Source organism: Sinocyclocheilus grahami, unplaced genomic scaffold, assembly GCF_001515645.1.
Source record: "Sinocyclocheilus grahami isolate Dianchi unplaced genomic scaffold, SAMN03320097.WGS_v1.1 scaffold2233.1, whole genome shotgun sequence".
NCBI lineage: Eukaryota > Metazoa > Chordata > Actinopteri > Cypriniformes > Cyprinidae > Sinocyclocheilus > Sinocyclocheilus grahami.
Window position 1 is genome coordinate 26,904 of NW_015507412.1, and position 21,895 is coordinate 48,798.

The 21,895-nt window shown below is 39.5% G+C and overlaps 1 protein-coding gene across 1 annotated transcript; it reads right to left on the reverse strand.

Annotated features, from left to right (window-relative positions):
* Positions 1-523: 523 nt before the first annotated feature.
* LOC107574448 (P2X purinoceptor 4-like) lies at positions 524-19,840 on the reverse strand. The gene is made up of 12 exons (XM_016260885.1): positions 19,710-19,840; positions 19,395-19,539; positions 8,838-8,909; positions 8,336-8,408; positions 8,147-8,243; positions 7,951-8,031; positions 7,645-7,786; positions 7,371-7,501; positions 7,181-7,274; positions 6,821-6,886; positions 6,640-6,726; positions 524-702 (listed from the first exon to the last, which is right to left on the reverse strand). Exons 1-12 carry the CDS (start codon positions 19,838-19,840, stop codon positions 625-627), a joined length of 1,197 nt encoding a protein of 398 aa, XP_016116371.1. The 3' UTR covers positions 524-624.
* Positions 19,841-21,895: the final 2,055 nt, after the last annotated feature.

Here is a 21,895-nt window from a genome sequence, read left to right on the forward strand (position 1 = left end):
CTGCACATTTTCCTTCATCTAAGGCTAGCCACACACTAGAGGATTTTAAGGCCGATTTTAAGCCCGATTTGCACCCCGGAATGATCAAGGTGTGTGGTCCGATTCGACTGATTTTGTCACATCTATTGTGTGGTGTCATTACGATTATTTAACTGCTCCCGATCGAGACGGAGTGTCGCCGAACTCAAATCGTAAATATCAAACATGTTTGATATTTACGAGTCTTGATCGGGCTGCCTCTGATGTGACACCCGCGATAGCCAATGAGAGCGAGCAAGCGGCACCCACCGGATGTTGCGTGCTTCTGTAGCTGAAACTTGGCAGCCACAAACATGCCACGAAAGCAGAGAACGTCACCCATCTCGCGAGTGTCCATGAGATCTCGTGTCACTGTGAAATCGTTCCTTCAATCATCAAGCAAGTGTGTGGTCTCGTGGTCTGGTCTAATCATAGTGTGTCATTATAAGGCTAAAAATCGGTTGGACTGTCTTCATATCATATATAATTATTTCTGCAGTAAAAATAGAGCAAAAGAAAAAAAAATCTAATACATTTTGCTCAAGAAAACATTAATAGAAAATCACAATAATCATAAGCATGATTCTTGATAAACACAAGCCTGAATCAAGTAAATCTATTATAGCCAGTTCTGGAGGTAGGAAAGAGAGTTTCTCTCATTGCAATAGGTGGTTCACTGGATTCCTAAATGAAACAAAGAACTCTTATTAGTTCCTTGATAACAAATAACTATTGTTAAGTGTAAAAGCTACTTAATTTTTAAAGGGATAGTTCACCCAAAAAATTCTGTCATTAATTACTCGCCCTCGTGTCGTTTCAAACCCTTAAGATCTTCGTTCATCTTTGGAACACAAATTAAGATATTTTTGATGAAATCTGAGATCTCTCTGACCCTCCATAAGTAAAGGAGTTTAAATAAAGTTAAATTCATGCATGAATTGGGAAAACACGCCATTGGTTGTTGCACTGCTTGCAATCTGGTTCATTAAATTAGGGGTGGTGCTATGTAATTGGCAGCAATCTCATGTCTTATTAACTAAGTTTGAATTGTTTTCAAGGGCAAAGCTGAACTTTTATACGACACACAAGTTTACTACTTCTGTCTGTCAGCTTCTAGTTCTGTTAAGCCCCGTTCAGACTACACGATTTGTTTTGTCGGTTACGACAGTCACTGTGTCAGATTATGTGATTTTGACTCATAAAATCTTGTCGTGAACAAGAAACATGTCAGACTATACAATGCTACCCGAGCATTCATCGCATGCCGTCATTAACGACGTGCGTGCTGTCACCGGATAAAACAGAAGGTTCTATGAGCGTAAACAAACAATGGCTAGCAAACAGCTTGTTTTGCCCTGTCTTGTCATCAGAAAAGCCCCAAAAATAAAGAAAACCTGACAATGGACACAAATTTGGATTGTATGAAGAGGATGGTATGGACTGCCAAAGAGAACTGAAGTAAAATAGTTTTTATTTAACCTTTTTTCACTGTGTCGCGGTAGTTCCTTATCATAAATGCAGGAGTATTGTTGCCGTAGCTCCACGAACATTTCCTACATTGTAAAATTACACCTAGCAAGACCAGTGTTGCCAACTTAGCAATTTTGTTGCTAAATTTAGCAACTTTTTTTAGACTACCCTACCACTACCCCTTTTTCTTCCAAAAGCACCTAGCAACAAATTTAGATATTTTTAAATTTTATTTGGCTACTTTTAGCAACTTTTGATTAGTGATTTAAACAATAAAAAGGCACACATTTTCCATCTAAATTTCACAAAAAGAGGAAACCAAAGATGCCTAGCAGTACACACATCACGTGAATTAAGTTACTGCTATTTGCAATTGTTCAATTTGATAATAATAATAATAATTTAATAATTGTTCATTTATGAGACACCTTGTTGGACCTATGATTGTTGATCAGTTAGTACACTGTAAGAAAAATATCTAGAAAAATGGAAAAGGTAGGCTTCTAGTAATTGTCCAGGACATCATCCGTTGTAACCCTTTAACCCAAAAACACAAAATACAATGCGTAATTTAAAATGCAGGTAAAAACCTGTGAATTCTTTTCTTAGAGTGTAGCATACTGACTACTAATACACTGCTTAAAACTAATTGTTCAGAATGTGTACTTTTACTAGTTCACAAGCTAACTTGTAATCGTTCAAAAATGTGTTAATGTTCAATAATTCAATGTTGTATATAAAAAGTTATTTATATTTTAACATTATATTATGCATTTATATTATTTTACGAACAAATCTAAATTAACATATACAAATATATTTTTTATTGAGATTTGATGTAGTGACATAATTTTGCGTCGTGATTACGTAATGACGTCATCATGCAATGACATCACGTCATTTAGCAACTTTTAGCAACAAATCAACCTTCCTTTAGCAACTTCCCCTGAAGACTAGTTGGCAACAGTGGGTGCTATGTAATCGGCAGTTCTGTTTGTCCCAGGTATGTGTTGTTAGCCGCTAGCATTATAAAACTGTACCTTTTCTTCTCAGTTCTCATCAAATCACATTAATGCAGTGAAACTGTAAACTCAAGTGACCAGTATTTTACATATTTTAGTATAAAAGAAAGACAGAACAGGAAAACGCAACTCTCGAATGATGCAACACATAGTTCAGCACGTGCGCTAATGCCAGCGGCTAACGATTTACACACAGAATACGACAACAACCGAATAAAACACATACCTGGAACAAACAGGACCACTGGTTGGTTAAATTGCAGCTCAATGATGATGCATGACAGTCTTAAATTAAATAAACGGAGTTTCAGTGTTAACAAGCAGGCTAATACACACACTCTTCGTTTTATCGTCACAAATAACACATTTGACTTGACTAAAGCCCCGTTCAGACTACACGATTTTAGCCCGATTTTGCCACGATCTGCTTGACGTAGGGTGTCGTGAGGGATTCATATACGACAATGGGCGTTGGGACGCACGATTCAATCGTTTCATCTCGTGTAGTGTGTCATAGTGCACGACACCTCTGCGATGCTTTATGACGTCAACACAGAAAGACAAGCATGTTTTAAAAAAAATTTCCGTCTTACACGACAAGTTCCATCACATCTGTGACACTGGCCAATAGGAGCACAGAATCGCCTTTGTGCAAGCTTTCAAACAAGCCGAAATGAAAGAGAGACAATGGTATCGGTCTTGCTCAGTGTTACCAACTAATTTTCAGGGGAAGTTGCAAAAGGAAGGTTGATTTGTTGCTAAATGACGTTGTGATGTCATTGCATGATGACATCATTATGTAATTACGACGCAAAATTGTGTCACTACATCAAATCTCAGCAAAAAATATAGGTTTCACTTTATTTTGATATGTTCATTTAGATTTGTTTGTAAAACAATATGACGTAAAATAATAATAAAATATAACTGTATTTTTAAATACAACATTGAATTATTGAACACTTACACATTTTTGAACAATTATAGTTTTAAGCAGTGTATTAGCAGTTAGTTAGTATGCTACACTCTAAGGGTGCTTTCACACTTCGTTCGATTGCTTGGTCTGAACCCGAGTTCGATTGCTCCCCCCTCCCCCTGCCCTCGCTGGACTGTGTTCACATTATATTATTTTGGTCCGAACCGCGGTTCGTTTACGTCATCAAGCCAGCAGCTGTTTACCCCATTGCTTAGTAATGAAGGCACAGGAGAAGACGGCAAAATGCGTAGCATTGCTCTCTTCAATTTTATATTTATGCTTTTGAACCGTTGGTTTTGTTTCCAAAGCTTCAGTACATAACGGCACTTACGCCTGCCTTACGAATGTACTGCAAATGCTCTAAAGAACTCTGAAGGTGAACAGAAATGAGATATACAGCTCTCTGCTTGCAGCGCGTCAGTCACGCTCGACAGTAAAGTGAGTGAAACACACACAAACATACATTTTTATCAAATAAAACGTCATTAATAGCGGTTCACTTCCGTGATTTGGTACGATTGCGTTCACATCAGCAGCGAACCGTACCAGAGTTCACTTGAACCGTACCCCAGACCACCCTTTTTAAGCGGACTAGGGTACGGTTCGCGGGTGTGGTCGGGCTACAATGGATAATAATGGATAACATATAATGTCCTGGAAAATTACTAGTACCTTTTCCATTTTTCTAGACATTTTTCTTACAGTGTCAACAATCGCAGGTACAAGCTACTAACAAGGTGTATCAATGAACAATTATTAAATTATTATTATTATCAAATTGAGCAATTGCTGTGATGTGTGTACTGCTAGGCATCTTTGGTTTTCTCATTTTGTTTAATTTAGATGGAAAATGTGTGCCTTTTTATTGTTGAGTCACTTAACAAAAGTTGCTAAAAGTTGGCAAATACATTTTAAAAATAGCTAAATTTTTTGCTAGGTGCTTTTGGAAGAAAAAGTTGCTAGGGTAGAGTGAAAAGTTGCTAAATTTAGCAACAAAATTGCTAAGTTGGCAACACTGGCTACAAGAATACTTTTTGTGCGCAAAGTAAAACAAAAATAACAATTTATTCAACAATTCTTCTCCCCGAGTTACCATCGTCCTCTGTTTTGGGGAGTACCACGACACATGTGCGCACTTAAACCCTGAGCGTTATCAACGTAATCAGCGTCGTTTACGGTAGATTACATACTATCCCCTGAGCGTAAACAACCCTGATTACGTTGACTGATAACTGTTTTACCGATGTCGTAACTATGTTTCTGGACCTGGGAACATTACAGTTGCGTTGCTGTCTATGCAGGGTCAGAGAGCTCTCACATTTAATCAAAAATATCTTAATTTGTGTTCAGAAGATGAACGGAGGTCTTGTGGGTTTGGAACGACATGAGGGTGAGTAATTAATGACAGAATTTTAATTTTTGGGTGAACTAAACCCTTTAATGGGGTCCTATTATGCTCTTTTACAAAGTCTTGATTTTGTTTTGGGGGTGTACTAGAACAGGCTTATTAGAACAACACATTATTTTTCACATATTTTACATTATTACAACACCTCTCTCCGCAGTCTGGTATGAACGGCTCAAATAGTTCCTGTATCAAATGAAGGAAATACGAAATGTGCTGTGATTGGTTAGCTGGGCCTGTGTGTGTTGTGATCGGTTAGCTGGGCCTGTGTGTGCTGTGATCGGTTAGCCGGGCCTGTGTGTGTTGTGATCGGTTAGCTTGGCCGGTGTGCGCTGTGATTGGTTAGCTGGGCCAGTGTGTGTGTTGTGATTGGTTAGCTGGGCCGGTGTGTGCTGTGATCGGTTAGCTGGGCCAGTGTGTGTTGTGATCGGTTAGCTGGGCCGGTGTGTGCTGTGATCGGTTAGCTGGGCCAGTGTGTGTTGTGATCGGTTAGCTGGGCCGGTGTGTGCTGTGATCGGTTAGCTGGGCCAGTGTGTGTTGTGATCGGTTAGCTGGGCCGGTGTGTGCTGTGATCGGTTAGCTGGGCCAGTGTGTGTTGTGATCGGTTAGCTGGGCCGGTGTGTGCTGTGATCGGTTAGCTGGGCCAGTGTGTGTTGTGATCGGTTAGCTGGGCCGGTGTGTGCTGTGATCGGTTAGCTGGGCCAGTGTGTGTTGTGATCGGTTAGCTGGGCCGGTGTGTGCTGTGATCGGTTAGCTGGGCCAGTGTGTGTTGTGATCGGTTAGCTGGGCCGGTGTGTGCTGTGATCGGTTAGCTGGGCCAGTGTGTGTTGTGATCGGTTAGCTGGGCCGGTGTGTGCTGTGATCGGTTAGCTGGGCCAGTGTGTGTTGTGATCGGTTAGCTGGGCCGGTGTGTGCTGTGATCGGTTAGCTGGGCCAGTGTGTGTTGTGATCGGTTAGCTGGGCCGGTGTGTGCTGTGATCGGTTAGCTGGGCCAGTGTGTGTTGTGATCGGTTAGCTGGGCCGGTGTGTGCTGTGATCGGTTAGCTGGGCCAGTGTGTGTTGTGATCGGTTAGCTGGGCCGGTGTGTGCTGTGATCGGTTAGCTGGGCCAGTGTGTGTTGTGATCGGTTAGCTGGGCCGGTGTGTGCTGTGATCGGTTAGCCGGGCCGGTGTGCGCTGTGATCGGTTCGCTTGGCCAGTGTGTGTTGTGACTGGCAGCATTCGGCGTCTGGTCGGGAAATGTCACGCCCCTTACCATAGCCACCTGCTGCCAGCCTCAGTGTAAATATTGCATTAATATCAAATCAATTTGAGCGTGATTTAAACCCGGATGATTGTAACCACTCTAAGTTCGTCTGCCTTGGGAAAGCTAGCATGTCCCTGACATAGTGATAACACTCGTTGCTAGGTTGGCCATATGCACCGTTCATACGGGACACGTCCCGGCCAGGATTTTAATATTGCCTAAAATATCCAGGTTTTGGCTGTTTGCACTGTGCAGGTCGATCTGAATACAGCTTATGTAGGAATGCTGCGATAGGTGTCGTATTCCTATAGGTAGATGTGATCAGCTGAGAATCAGCTGATGCAAGCTTGACTCACGTGACCTGCCAGAACTAACGCTAAAGCTTAATTTGAAAAAGTGAAAAAGCATAATAGGACCCCTTTAATGCTCCGTAACAAATAATCAGCTAGAATAACTCATTTTAATTCTGTATTTGTAAATTGAGTGAGAAAATAAATACTCACAAGTTCATGTTCATCAAGATATGTAAATTTCTTCTTTGTGTAAGCTTTCGCAGTAAAGCGAACAAAGAAGTCACAAATGTAATCCGCCTTCAGTGCCACACAAAGATCATTTGAAAAAAAGATTAGCATTAGTTGTGTAGACCTTAATTATTCTATTTCTGTCCTTAGAAAATGTACTTACCACTCTTAGAAATGACAAGAGTGCACCCACGCTGAGAATTGTTTTTATATGGCTGTATTTTGTTGCCTGTAAAAAAAATAAATAAATATATATATATATACACACACACACACACGTTGGGTTTCCATGTTTTATGCGGTCATTCCATAGCCCTAATAGGCATTTTTACATTCTCAAAAAAACTTCATTCTGTACGATATATAAGCTTGTTTCCAAATGGGGACCAAACAATTTCCCCACAAGGACAAGGATTTCAGATATTACCATCTTTGTTTTGTCCCCATAACGTAGGGTTTATCAGGACCACACACACACACACAGCACCCCCAACCGAAAACATCAAACACTCGGAAAACTCACCTCACCATAAACAAGAATGTCAAAGCGAATACCATATCCCTTTATCAGGGTCCTGCTGTCTTTGCCATCACTGTTCTTGTAATACTTAGCAAACCTGTAAAGATTTCACAAAACCGCACATTTATTTTCAACATGTGTTGACTTCTTCTGAGGAATCATCTTTACCAGTTACAGTACAAACACCTATTACCGTAAGTTGTGCACTGGGGTTTCACTGCTTTTTGGGTCCTTTTTGTCTAGTCTGCGGAAGGAATACTGGGGAACACACAAGTCCTTATCCAGGTCACAATCCCACTGGATTTGCACTGCCATTACTCCCCCCTGAGCAAAGAAAACATGCAAAGATGTCAGTCAGTCCTACAGCAAAGAAATACATGCATTTATCAACATGCAGTATCATAAGAGGATTAATGATTATCCATGATAAAATCAATGTAAAAAAAATAAATAATTAAGTTTCTGACATAGACTGCTACGGTCTGAAAATCCTCTTGTGTCTCTTCAAAAATATCTTTGATTCTGAAAATTGGGCAGTTAGGGTTCGTATTTCTGTTGAACACACAAGTTGCCAAGTAGGAGCTGCTCATGTTAGGTAGGATATTCCTTCTGCAAGAAATTAAGAAATAAGGAGAACTGTATTACCTCAGTTTATTAAGTAAAATTAACGAGTTTGATTTTTAGCACATCTGTTGCACATGGTGTGTAATTACAATACAGAAAAAATGGTTGTGCAATATGTGTTAGATAAAGATGATCTCTTAAGAACATACTTGTTGAATTCAAATTTGGCGAATTGAATATTATTCTTTATGAATATGGTGAAGTTTTCAGCATCTGCCAGGAGTGCTGGACTGAGATATCAAGGCAAAAACACAAATATTATGAGTAACTTTAGCGCTGAAATTAAGAAACGTGTATCAAAATGTTTTTTGTTAAGTTTAAGTTGGGGAGTGGTGGGAGTTTTACTTTGGAGGATCATCTTTCTTCTCCATTGGACACCAGCCCAACACCTCACATGTCTTCACGGAGTCCGAGTAATGGACACATCTACCTGTCTGAACACCTAAAAACAGAGGCAGTTCTAAATAGTCAGCACTACATAGATTTCAAGTCACATTTTTTTTTTTTTTATTCATTGTACAAATTGAGCCATACCATTCCCTTGAGCATCCTTAAAGCCTTTGGTGCAGTTCATGTCAGATGTGCAAATGGATTTCCGGGTTGGATACTAAGTGAAATTAAAAACAATTCCAAGTAATATGATATAAAAATTATCAAATGTAAAACTAAGTCAAAGCCAATACTAAATCCTGACAGCAGTTTATAGTGCCAAAAAAGGGTTTGTGCTGGTGCAAGCTGTTAGTATATCTGGCCCTATATCTGAATTTATATAGACCTTCTATCCTGTGTGAAGAGAAAGTAAAATCTTCTAGAGATGCCAAATTAAGCAGTATCACACAGTATCTCTTAAGGTCCAAAATGCAAATCTTGCAGGTTTATTTTGTTTAAAAGTTTAATTATAAAATGTACATCATTTCATTACTAAGAATTTGAGACAATAAAGTGTCATTTTAGTTGTGTTTTTGTGCCTGTGTCTAATTGGAAGCTCAGAAAAGAGTAGTGATGAAAAAAGAGCACATTCTCCTTTATGTCTCACCTCTGCACATTTTGACTGTGTTTGGTTTGGTGTGATGATCATGTTGGTCATCAGAAAGAAAGAATCGTCCTCCTGCATCATGCAAAAACATGTAACTGTGATCAGTGAAACCTGAAATGCTTCCTCATGATTTTTAAAGCCATGATGATAGTGTAGTGAATTTGCTTTCGCCAACCTAGAGAGGCAAAATAGTGTAGTGATGGGTACTCGCGTCACCAATGACGTTATGATTTTCCTGGATCACATGTCATGAGTGCATCACATAAGAAAGATTGGTGGGATTTAAAATCGTATTTTGGGGGTGGAGGGGTGGGTCCTTTAAATCATTGCAGGGGGTTTTAGGATGCTAACCCCCCCCCCAAGCCCCCTCTTGACGCTGGGCCTGCATCCTGTTACTGACCAGGCTCCACCCTGCTTTGTTTCAGTGGGCAACCAGTCTTGGGCTACAGGCAGATATGGCTGTGGCATAACTAAATGCATATGTAAATAGGTTGTTACTTTGTACAAAGCTGTCTTATGCTGATGTTGAATATGATTTCCAATGTCATTCCTTCCCTACATTACATCTCCAATACTTAATTTCAGCACTACTTAGTTAAAAAAAATTTTTTTTTTTAAAGAATACTGTGGGCTCAGGAGCTCCACACCAAGTCGCTAGATGGCACCACTAACCATAGGCTGAGGGTGAACCAACACATGTTAGCATAATCGATTATCTTTACACACATCATAAACATATCTTTTTAGGCAGGTTAGGTACAAGATATGGGTGTCATGTCATAAAATATTGTGTATTATGTGGTGTCCATTCGGAATTTGTGCTCTGCAGCAGGCACGTGCAGAGCGGGGTGCAGTGGGTGCTTGAGCACCTGCCCCTTTTCCCCTTGATGCCCAAAGTGCCCTTTTGTCAAGGCAATATTTTTTTTGTAATTAAACGCCGTTTTGTGAAGGCCTGCCCAATCTAACTATTAGTAAAACTAATGAATAATAATTTAGTTGTAAATAAAATTATCCACATGATGATGACCTTTCACCTGACGATCTCATCCGGGACGATCCCTCACGTGCAGACACCTTTAATTTAGGCACTACCAGGATGCCTTCATAATGTCCATGGCTAAGTAAGTGGAGTTCTCAGCAGAGCGGTGTGCTTGTTTACTTATATTATTAAATTATTAGTATTTTACAAGAACGACGTGAAGAGAGCATGCACAGCTGTTGTTTATATTGTTGCGTGTAGCCTGTGGAAGTAGCTGCAGCAAGGAGCTATAATATTTTTGTTCAATATTTTCCTAATGACAATTTTATGATTGGTTTATAAAGGCTACTACGAACACCTTTTCCCCATTTTTATCACAGAATAATGCAGGAAATATATTTTATAGTTTCTATAGTAAATAATATGTCAATCAGTACTGCATTATTCATATAGTTTATTTATTACCTGGAGATAACTTGAAAAACACAAACTGTATATTTTTGCAATCTTGTGTTTATAGTCCACATTTTTTTCTGCTTTTTATTCAGCTCAGCTACAGCATAACCTTTGTCCATATTAGGGTTTCCTGCACGTCATAAGTCATTCCTTCTATGAGTCTGTTTTGGACTTTCTGCTCGAGAGCGCCCTCCGGCTTTGAGTATGAATTAAACATACACTGCATCCAGATATTCATATTCTCCTCATTTTGGATACGAATAAAAGGTCAGGTCATGCATAGACTATCGATGCTGCCTCTTTGAATTTAAATCTAGAAACCTCTATGTGAACACACCGGCCCGAATAAAGTGCGGGGGACGAAATTACATTTCTTTAAAATTAAATATAAAAAATGCAGCTAGCGTTCTACACACAAACAAAGGTGCCTGTTCTTGCTGTTTGATTGGGAAATGTTTAAAGGGTGTCGAGGGGTCTTGTCTTTATGTTATCTGACTACAAACTATTACTTTGAACTTTTATTATTACAGTATTTATTTAAAAAACAGAGTGCCTTAAAAATAATTATCACAACACTGATAAAACAGGCTTATACTGATTTTCTCATCCTCCGATTTATAGGCTACTTATCAATCCCTTTTTATACTTTGAGCACCTGCCCCTCCAAAGGTCTTTGCACGGCCCTGGTCAAACCGTTTAGAAGATATATGCCAATACATTTTGTAGCCATAGCTCCATGCACTTATAACACTATAACCTCTAAACCGTTTAATGAATCAAAATTCTTTTGATAACTTTTTGTCATCAGGGTCTCTAGATGAAAATTTGGTGTTAATTGGACAAATGGGCTAGGACAAGTTTGAAAATGCAGGTTTATAAAGAAGCTCGAAATGGTGGAATAATTTTATGCATGGCAAAAATCGGTTTTGTTCAGCTTGAAGCAGAGAAGAAAGAATTTAGATTTTAACCTGTACAGTTGTAGAGATATGAGCAAAAAAGAAATGAGGGGACAAGTGCCCCCATCCCTCCCAACCTGATGATCTGCAGGTGTCAGTGAAGCCCAAAATACTAAGAGTAGACTGCGAAGCGATTGCTGGAATGAAGTTTGCATTGTTGACAGCTCACTGACAATTCCAGAGAAGCACAGAAAAAGAAAGAGGTGCAGATAGGATGCAGCAAGTTAGCGTTGCTGTCTGTGTATCACTTTAAATGCAAATGAGCTACATATTCCTGCCCCGTCTTCAGAAGAGAGAGTAGTGTATACATTTCTGCTTTGCATACCTACAGCAATAAACAGCTGGTAGAAGCAACATGACCGAGAGCGGGAAAACTGGTGTTCAGCTGTACATGTATGAACCAGAGTCAGACACAGAGGAAGGAGAGACTCCGGCAGAAGAAACACCTATGAGAATGAACCAGGATGTCTCGGAATGCTTATTTGATACATTTATGTACTTATTTGCAGTGACGGATGAGCAACACGTATACACACAAATACTTTCATAACATTCGCTATGCACTTCACAAATGCTCACAAATAGAGTTAAAACGTTAGCTAAGCACCAAGCCTACCTTGTATTGCTCCTTGTTCACAAAGCAGTCTGAAGTGAAATTATTTGTGCAGACATAAACGTATTTAGGTAGATTTTGAGGCACATAACCTTCAAAAAGCAAATTAATCCACTGCATCCTCAATGGCTCTGATGTTAATGACATTACATCCAAACACAGAACACTGGGATTGCTTTCGAGACATTGTTGACATTACAACTGCTCGAGTGGTCGAGCGCAGAGAAAAATGGAGAACAGCATACAACCAAAGAAAACTGGCTGAGGGCGGTAACTATGGCAATGCAGGACTGTCAGTCATCGGCCATGGGCAGGGCCTAAGCAGTGTGACGTCACACTGCCCAGAGAATCAAAATGGCATGTCTAATGAGACTGATTTGGATTAATGGGGATTAAAAAAATTAATATGGGGGGATATTTTATCATTGTAGAGTGGTTGTTTTCACACACTGCCAACACACATTTATGTTCAAACACCATGTAAAAGCGGATTTTGCAATAAATACATAACTTATCGACTCTTGAGGGAAAACAGGTTTGGACACCAAAAGCCTATAGCAGGCAAATGGCTCAAATCGAAACTACTGTGGGACAGTGCTGTAAACAAGCAATACAAATATCAAAAGCAGCTTCTTAGCCGACAGCTATTATTCTAATTTCAAATAAGTAGAATCAAAATACAAATGATAACGAATAAAAATAAGATTGCAATAGATCGTAAATGAAACAATCCTTCAGGCAGCAAATAAAAATCTAAACAACAAAAATAGAAAGAGGTATGCTGACTAATCACTTCTCCTAAGTTTGGAGAGTGGTCAAGCATTTTAAACAGCCTTACGGTCGCTGTGCAAGCCTTCACAATTAGCACACCAAAAGCCTATAAAATGAAAAGCCTATAGTGAATGGCTCAAATCGAAACTTCTGCTGGACCGTTTGCCATTTAAGTGCATTAAACGAGCATGTGGCGTGGGGGGCGTGGTTCAGCGAGGTCTACAGCAGCAGATAGTTACGCCTGTTTCACCCCTCACCCCTTATTTACACTGCACACGTCTGCGGTGCGTTACGGCTCCGACGCGGCTACCGGAATGCTTGTGTTTACACCAGATCGTATTTCACGGTCATATATCCTTGGCAGGAGGCCTGAAATGGACGATGAGCTGTTCATCCTTCATCCAATACAAAAACACATGTTATATGACATCACAAATCCTTTTTACAAGGACAATGCGCAACCACACAACATCTGACAGGCAAATCACGTGGTCTCGCGAATCCTACCGCTGCGCTTCTGATCCGCTTCTGGTGTGAGTTGGCACCGCATGGAGGACGTAACAAAACCTCTTCGGAGCCGTAACGCGCCGCAGACGTGTGCAGTGTCAATAAGGGGTCACACATACTCCGTCTGCAGTGCGTGTGCATTGCGGGGTTTTTTTACGCACCCATGTTAAAGGATTAGAGCTTTCACACTGCACGCGGTTGCGATCCGGCAGTGCGCTACAGGAGCGGCGCGTCTGCAGCAGTGCAGCGATCGTTTACGCACCGAGTCTATTTTTGCTGTGCTGCACGCGCTGAATTAAAGTGACAGCGCTTTGTTCGCGGTAAAAATGAACATGGATTGAGACTGAAATGTAGTAATTTCACAATAAACAGATATAATTAAAGTCTACTGTGTTTCACGGGCTTTTTGGCTAGGTTTAAAACAAATAAAAGTGCACTTTTAGATATAAAAGGCAACATATACACGTGTGTCTTGTGGAGGTAGAAAAAGACCCGCTGGACTGTTTGTAATAAAGTTTTAAATGTAAAAGGCACGAGAGCCGACTGTTTCTGTCAGTGGTAAGTTTTAATTTAAAATATTTGTGATAACCTAACACAAGAAAGCTATATGCTGTATTTAAATGTGTTTCCACTTGCTTGAGCAACTTAATATACACATCTAAAAGTCAAATGCATTTAATACGCTGCTATTAATTGAGTTTAAACGTGAATATATCTATGAAAGATTGTGTTAACTGTACTGTGATAAAAGAGGATCACAATACTGAAAAAGCACTTTCAGTATAGGCTAACTACGTTTGGATTTGAAATCAAAATAATGGATAAATGTTGTGTTTGTGATATACAGCCGCGGATCAGGAGCGAACTGCAAACGCGTCCTGTGTGAAAGCACAATGAGTCCGTGCTGCTTCTGCACCACATACGTAACGCACACGGACTGCATACGCACTGCAGACAGAGTAGGTGTGAAACAGGCGTTACGGGAGACGAGTGGCAAGTGAGTAGGTCAAGTGCAAAATGACAACACTTGTGTCTGATTGCAGTAATTGGCATGGAGAGACCGAATAAAAAGCCACCAGGAAATGGGAAGCGAGAGAGAGAGATTGGCCTGAGATTGTGCATGTTTGTGGAGCCGCGGAAAACCGAGAAAGGCAGTACTTGATCTGAAAAGTGACTGTTTATGGAAATGCACCCAGAGCAACTTTATGTTCCTTTGTTTGTTAATAAAATGCACAAGCCTCCACCATGAACACCATCTGGCGCTACTGGACATGACGAATGATCAGGAACGTCAGTTCCAGATCCTCCTCCAGGCACAGCAGGAGGATTGTGAGCTGTTCCGGAGCTGGATGGACCAGTAGGTTTGGGCTACCACTACCGCACATGCCTTTAATGTCTGTTGTTCCTGTTTTGGACTTAGAGCTCGATGCACAAGTTGTGCAGTTTACCATGATGTGTATGACTTTGAAACACTGGACTTTGTTTCTGTGGATTTTTTTCTGGGTTCAACCTGTTTGGTTGTGCTGGAGTTCACTGGCAGATTTACAAACCATCAACTCAGTTATTATAATTTACGCTCTGGCTGACCTGACCTACGCTAGATGAGCATAGTTCTTCGAAAAGCCTCATCTAAAATATCAACTATATCACCACTTCTGGATCTAATCCCCAAGCATTTGCTAAGGATAAGAATCCTTCGGAAAAGGGGGACTAAAGGTGGAATCAGGAACAGGGTGAGAAGACAGGGAAGTAGGCTCTCTTTACCTGCTTTTGTTTTGTCAAAAGGGTGGTCATTGCGGAATAAAATGGATTAACTTTCTGTGTTGATCAGAACACAAGCTTATGTTTTACTAAAACATGGTTGCGTGAGGATACTGTATTGAACATGGATGGTTTCACTTTCACATGTTATGACCGGAACACTAAAAAAACAGGTAAATCAATTGTAGGTGTAAGACTCCACCCACTGGCCCAAAAAGCGGAATCCAGCAGCCTGGTCGAAGGTTACATGCGTATTCGGTCTTTTACTTGCGCTTCTAAATTGATCAGGATTTTGTTTAAATTTTAGTCTAGCTCCGTGTTCAATCTGACTCCAATTTCAAGTGATCATTTACATTTAAAGAGCAGGTCATATGTTTTTTTTAAGTGTCCTAATATTGTGTTGGAGTCCCCTACAACAGGTTTAAATGCATCTAAGGTCAGAAAACACTGTAATTTTCCCAGAATATACATTTATACATAGAGTCATTTGTCCATGATTTCGAAACAGTTCGTTCGATTCAGTTCTGAGCGAAATGTCTGTAAATCCCTCCCTTCCATGAGCCTACTCTTCTCTGATTGTGCCAATCACAACCAGCTTGGCCAGCTGACCAAAGAGGAGCGCTTGAGCAAGTTAGCGAGAGCTAACATCTGTGTTGCCAAGTCTGTGGTTATTTTTGATGTCGTGGGTTGTAGCGACCCCAATAACATCATATTTAGGCACTGGAATGCGAATTTACCAGGGGAACCCCGACTGAAAGCGTGTATTTTTCACCCCAGAACGCGATTTTTAAAGGGGGACCATCCTCGAAACACGATTGGGCTAGTTTTGAGTAGCAATTGGGCGGGTTTTGTTGTGACAACCTGGCAACCCTAGCATGCACCTTTACATAAAACAATACTATAGTGCTCCAATCAGTTCTTAAAATAATGACATAAAAACATTTTGTTTAACACTTATGCAAGCGAATCGTGCCCACAGCTAAAGTTTAGCTGCTAAACTGTAAACACTTAACAAAACAATAATGGTGGATACGTTAGCCGAGTGCTAACGTAACTAACTGATGAAACAATACAGTTTGAAAACCAAAATATGTCTACTGTAATGTCTGAAGAACGACAGACAAAAGACACTCTGTGTCTTAACCTTTAATTATAACACAGAACAGCTGTATCACATGCGCACCAGACTAACTGTCTTTCTCTACCGGGTCTTTTACTCTGCGTTAACCCTATAACTACATAAACAACACTTTCACAATGATTATAAAGTCTGTGCGCTACACTGCATTATTTATTATTAAACGAAGCAGGCTAATTAGAACAACGACAGTCTACATTAATTGACACATTAGGAAATTGTGGGTTCACAGCGAATTATCAGAACTATTTCAGTAAAACAGTAATATTGTGCTTTACCTGGAAACCTAAAGCTACACTAGGTATTCATCACATATTAGCACAAAAAATATATATATATTTTGAGCACTCAATTGAAAATGTACACATAACGTATCAATCATACTTATAGGTTGTGATTTGGAGACGGTTGTTGGTCCAAATAAAGAAGATTAGAAGCCAACAAAGATAAAAGGCAAGATTAGAGAAGCAGTCCTTGGAAAAATAACGAGCACAACAAAAGGTTCGAATTGTATTGCTGTGTTATCGTGGAACATAGCATCTTCTCGACACAGAGAGTGTTCGTATTTCGTGGGCAGGCGGGGATTATGCTAATATGTTACCCAGTGACGTATACCGGTAACGGGCAGAAGATTCGAAAATATGACAACTCGTTAAGGTGATTCTGAGACGACTCTTCCTTTTGAGAGACAATATCTTTATTTATCATGCACTTTTTTGATTAACAACTTTGCAGACTGTTTACATTGAAGGATAGCTACCTTACAAACTGCAAAAGAGATATTTTTCGAAAACCCATATGATCTGCTCTTTAATGATCTTGACCATGTCACATCCATACTACATTGGATTGGACGATGGCACCGATGTGTGTGGCTTGCCGTTCGCTGCCTGGGGTGTCTTCCCGTTTGTTTATTTTACTATGTTTTATAGGGATGTAACAATTCACTCAACTCATGATTCGATTCGATTCATGATTTTGATTTCATGATTTGATTTTCTCATGATTACAAACTATACAGTAAATGTTCAGGAGGCAAGATGAACAGAAAATACCACGTAAACTTTTCTAAAGACAGTTAGTTCCCCTCAGAGATACATTCATATAAACTCCTACCCCCAACTGTATCGCGATTTGTTTAGCATCTCAACCAATTTGAATCGTCACATATTTGAATCGATTTTCAACCGGCTCGCGGTCAATCATTACATCTCGAATGTTTTATGTTTGTTATTTTACGAAATGCTTCGTCACTTTTAACGTATGATAGACAAACTCTGCTTGACATTAAATATACCACCAAACAGCTATTTAATCATGTCCAAAGTGGTAGTCTGTTTGTTCCACCGCCATCATTGACGGCTATACCTGATTATTTGGGCCACGCACCGTGCCTTTTACCGGCGAGGAAGTGCCACAGGAGACGGGGATGACGTGGAGGTATCGTGGTCAAGCTCAAGCGGATTCTGTTGTCTAAATTGGGATCCCTGTCTGGCGTGGGCCTACACGCTTATGAGGCACATTTCAATCGCTTCTTTGTGCGACGTTCACTGGAGCCAGCGTACGTGTGGATTTTACAGATTGTGTCAGATCGGCCAGATCAACCTCCAATGTTTTGCTCCCCTCGTCTCCGCCAAGGCAGAATGTGTTCCAGCCGATCGTGGACTCGCTGCAGATCAGGATGGCTCTGATCAGCGCTAGATCAATGGTAAACAATATGTTTATCCTTAATGACTTTTTTACTTCTTGCGACCTTGACTTCTTGTTTGTCACTGAAACTTGGCTTACTTCGGGGGATCCGAGTCCGTTCTCTGAGCTGGTACCTTATGACTGTAAATATTTTAAAAGGGTCATATGATGCGATTTAAATTTTTCCTTTCTCTTTGGAGTGTTACAAACTCTTGGTGCATAAAGAAGACTAAAAGACTTGAAAAGACTAAAGTCAAATCAAAAGAGATACTCTTTATAAAGGTTAACCACACCTACCTAAAACGGCTCGTTCTAACACGCCCCCACATATCTACCTCACTGTGGGAAGATTTGCATAACGCCGCCCAAATGTTCATGCAAAGAAAGAAGGCGTAACTTTTTATTCTCACTGTAGTATTGTTGCCGCTGCCGCCATGTCCTGAAGACGCTGTGTGCTTCGTTGTGAAAGCGAAACTACTTTGTTTGGTTTTGGTTTTGATATATTAAACAAAACATTGAATACTGATATTTGAAATCATTTAAAAATGAAAAGATACTTTAAATGTGAAATTAAAAGCGCCAGCAGGTGGCAGTAAGTCACTGTTAAGTGAGTCATTGCGACTGAACCGAATCATTTAAACAGTTGATTCATTCAGGAACGAAACACTGTCATGTTGCTCAGAGACGCAAAACAGCGCTGTAGCTTTGTTTGGAATTATTTTGTTGGCGAAATAGTACAAAAACAGGCAATATGGTGTCTAAAACGTAAGTCTCTTAATAAACCTTCTAGTTTATTGAACTGTTGTAATTGTTGTCACAGTTGTATATGGTAATTTTTGGAGAAAAAAGGCACTCTTCCGTGTGAACTTGATTAACTATATGAAGTGGTATAAATATACACATTTTCTGCCCCCATGTCTTGAGTTTGTGATCATTCTGAATGTATTTTAATAGACTGAATCAAGCAGTGATCAGGCAGAGCGCACTGGACTTCACGTAATGCATGCACTCTGTAGCTGTTTTGAATGTTTGTTTGTTTTTGCGTCGTGAGAATATTGAGCAAAATAGCTCACTTGTCATGGTGTTACTTAACTATATCATGTTATGAATAAACTAAACATTTAGAATTGTTACCTCAGAGTGTTTCTTCTGAGTTTATGTGTGCGGTCACGCTCATTTGTTCTGAAGTCTCGAGACAAACAGAGTGAGCCTCAGCAGCGCGAGCTTGTGTTCTGTATTCTGCTAACTTACTGCAGTTCTCTCTGATGACGCAGTAATTTACCGCTTCGGTCTGTCCAATGATTGTAAAGTCATTAGCTCCGTCAGACTGAAGATATTTTAGCGGTAATGAGACCAAAAATAATTAAAACCCATCGAATCCGAATTTAAGACATTTTAAGACTTTTTAAGGCCTTATATTAGGAAAACGTTATTGAAGACATTAAGACTTTTTAAGGACCCGCGGACACCCTGAATAACACAAAAAACCGAATCAGAACCACTTCACTATAGTATAAAAAAGTATTGACATTTTAAACTGTAGACTAGAGCAAACAAAACAGTGTATGAGGACTCAAAAATATACTTCAGCCAGTAACTTCACTGTAAACCATGAGGTGATGTGTTGGGACTGTAGAGAGTTCAGTTGTGCAAAAACAAAAAAACAAAAAATCTATAACCAGACTACCTGAGGTGGGACGATGTAGTCAGCCACATCCCAAACCTGTTCACCAAGCCCGCTGGTGTTTGTTAAAGCTATGCCTTTCACTTTGCTTGTGACAGAGCTGACAACAGTGTCAGTGTCCTGGTGGCCTCCCCTCCAAGCCACATACCTGTACATATCAACACAATTAAACATTATTATATGCTGGATTTCTTTGAAGGTGTTTGAAATTAATAGTGTGCTTGTCATGTGTTTAGATAGCATTTAAGTTTGATAAAGACAACATTGTAAATTGTTGACTGTGAAGTATTTTCTAAGAATGTTTCTTAACCAACTTACCATAAAATATACACCAGCACTATGTACTGATATATGCGATATATGAGTCCGATTTTCCAGGATTTTACCACTAGTATTCGTGGCGTAGAGTATTCACAAAACAAGCCATTTATTTTTGCACACAATGTCATTACGGCTGCTTCACTGAGTTGAGATCTCAATCCTCGGTTTCACTTTCTCTTCTCTTTCTGTTAAGATATGGCCACTTGGTCTCACTTCCTTCCTTGTGGATGTGGATTCTCACAAAGAGGTGAGAATCCACATGCAGCAAAGGTTATTTAAAAAAAAAAAAAAAAGATTGTTCACTTAAATTGAATTAAAAAAAATTTCTCAATTGTGCACTTAAAGGCCTTCACGGCTTCTATGCTGTCAGGAGTCTCAGCCAACATGAAATGTATGGCTGACATCAGAACAGTTCCATGATGGAGAATATGATGCCACACACACGCACGCACAGTAATGAAAAGGTTGAACTATATTACTTAACACAGTATCTATTAAGTAACAGTGTATGCATGTTCACACAATGAGACACAGATTATGTTGTAGATTAGTGATGGAAATTTTGATTCTTTCAAGAAATTCGTTCATTTTCAGTTCGTTCACCAAAATGATTCGTTCACTGATTCGTTCAGTGACCATTTCTTCATATTACATAAATACGGCAGCAGGTGGTGAAAAAGAGTGTCTTATGTGTTATGTCTCAAGTCAACGAACGTATTTACTTATTACAAAAAAATGATTTGGCTTTATTCAAATGTGTGCATAATCTACTCATTAAATAAAGTCTAAATAAGTTGTTCGGATGACCAAAGCACAAGGTTTTCTTGCATAATTAACATTTTAATTGTTTGGTCAGACATTTACAGATTCATAAATTGTGCATTAAATTCTCTCAGGGGGGGCAAATATTTGCATGATTAATGAGGATAGGTCACCCCTTCAAATTGATTTTCTTCCACTCATTTTTTCCGCTCATATTTTCGTCCTCGAAAATCCCCGTTTATACAACTTTATGCCCTTTGTAGATACTTGTTTGATATTTAAATTTGGTCTTGGTGGTCCTAATTCTTTAATTGCCAATTTATCTTTATTGCAACGACGACTGAATGGTATTTCTTTCAATGACACGATAGAATTCATCTGCGCTGAGGTAACGTTCACCATGATGTCGACCAAGTTCAACTGACAACTGAATTTGAGTTGACGTAGCTGTAGTGTTGCTTTCGTCAACGAAAATTATGACTAAATATCGTCGTCAACGAACCTTTATCACGTGACGAAAACGAGACGAGACGAAAATGCTGGTCATGTAATATTGTTGACGAATAAAAACGAGACGAAATGTGGTTTACAAAATAAAAACTATGCTAAAATGTCTCTTCCTTTTCGTTGACCAAAACAAGACGAAACGAAATGTTATAACGTTATTTTGTTATTATTATTATTATTTTGCAGTATTTCTGTTTCCTGTGTCTGGCTTCAGGGGCTGCATCAGGTCACTTCCTCAAGCCCCACTCGCGGCATTATTTAGAGCAGTGTTTCCCAACCGGGGTGCCGTGTAAAAAATCATTTTTTAATAATTTTAAATTGCTAAAATGTTCAAAAAAGCAGCTATTATATAATATCCATTTCTAATGTCACCAATAATTAGAGATGCACTGAAATTCCGGCTGCATCACCGCTCATGATTCACTTTCACAACGATGCAACGATTATAGATTTTGTTGGTATGGTTATTGTCTGAGGAATAATCACGGTTTTACGATTATGACGATTATTATACAACAGGGATAGTAAATAACAAAGTTAATGAAGTAGCCTATTATTAATATACGACTAATATTAACTTTATTTGTCCCACAGGGGAAACTGTTACTAATGATGGAAATAAACTGAAATATTGTAATCAACTGCCATCCATACGTATTCATTGTAATAATCTTTATAACAATTCATATGATTTTACATGTGGCCTGAGAAAATCATGTCTATTATTTTGGTTTGTGACCAAAATAAAAATGCGCTGCGCACGTGTACAAAAATTCTGAGGGATCCAAACTTCTTGAGAATGCTGCCCCGTGACTTTTATTAATAAAATAGATTAATATCCTACTGGAGAGATGCACAGACGCAGGTAGGCTAATCCACACAGGCAACTGTCACCTCTCTCTCTCTCTCTCGAA

What these genes read in the sequence shown, in the direction of transcription:
- LOC107574448 (XM_016260885.1), bottom strand. Translation starts at nt 19,840, where the DNA reads ATGACATTGTGTGCAAAAATAAATGGCTTGTTTTGTGAATACTCTACG. An exon ending in GCCAAATTTGAATTCAACAA is followed by an intron (nt 7,787 to 7,950) that starts GTATGTTCTTAA and finishes AATTTCTTGCAG; the next exon opens with AAGGAATATCCTACCTAACA. An exon ending in ACCCCAGTGCACAACTTACG is followed by an intron (nt 7,275 to 7,370) that starts GTAATAGGTGTT and finishes AAATCTTTACAG; the next exon opens with GTTTGCTAAGTATTACAAGA.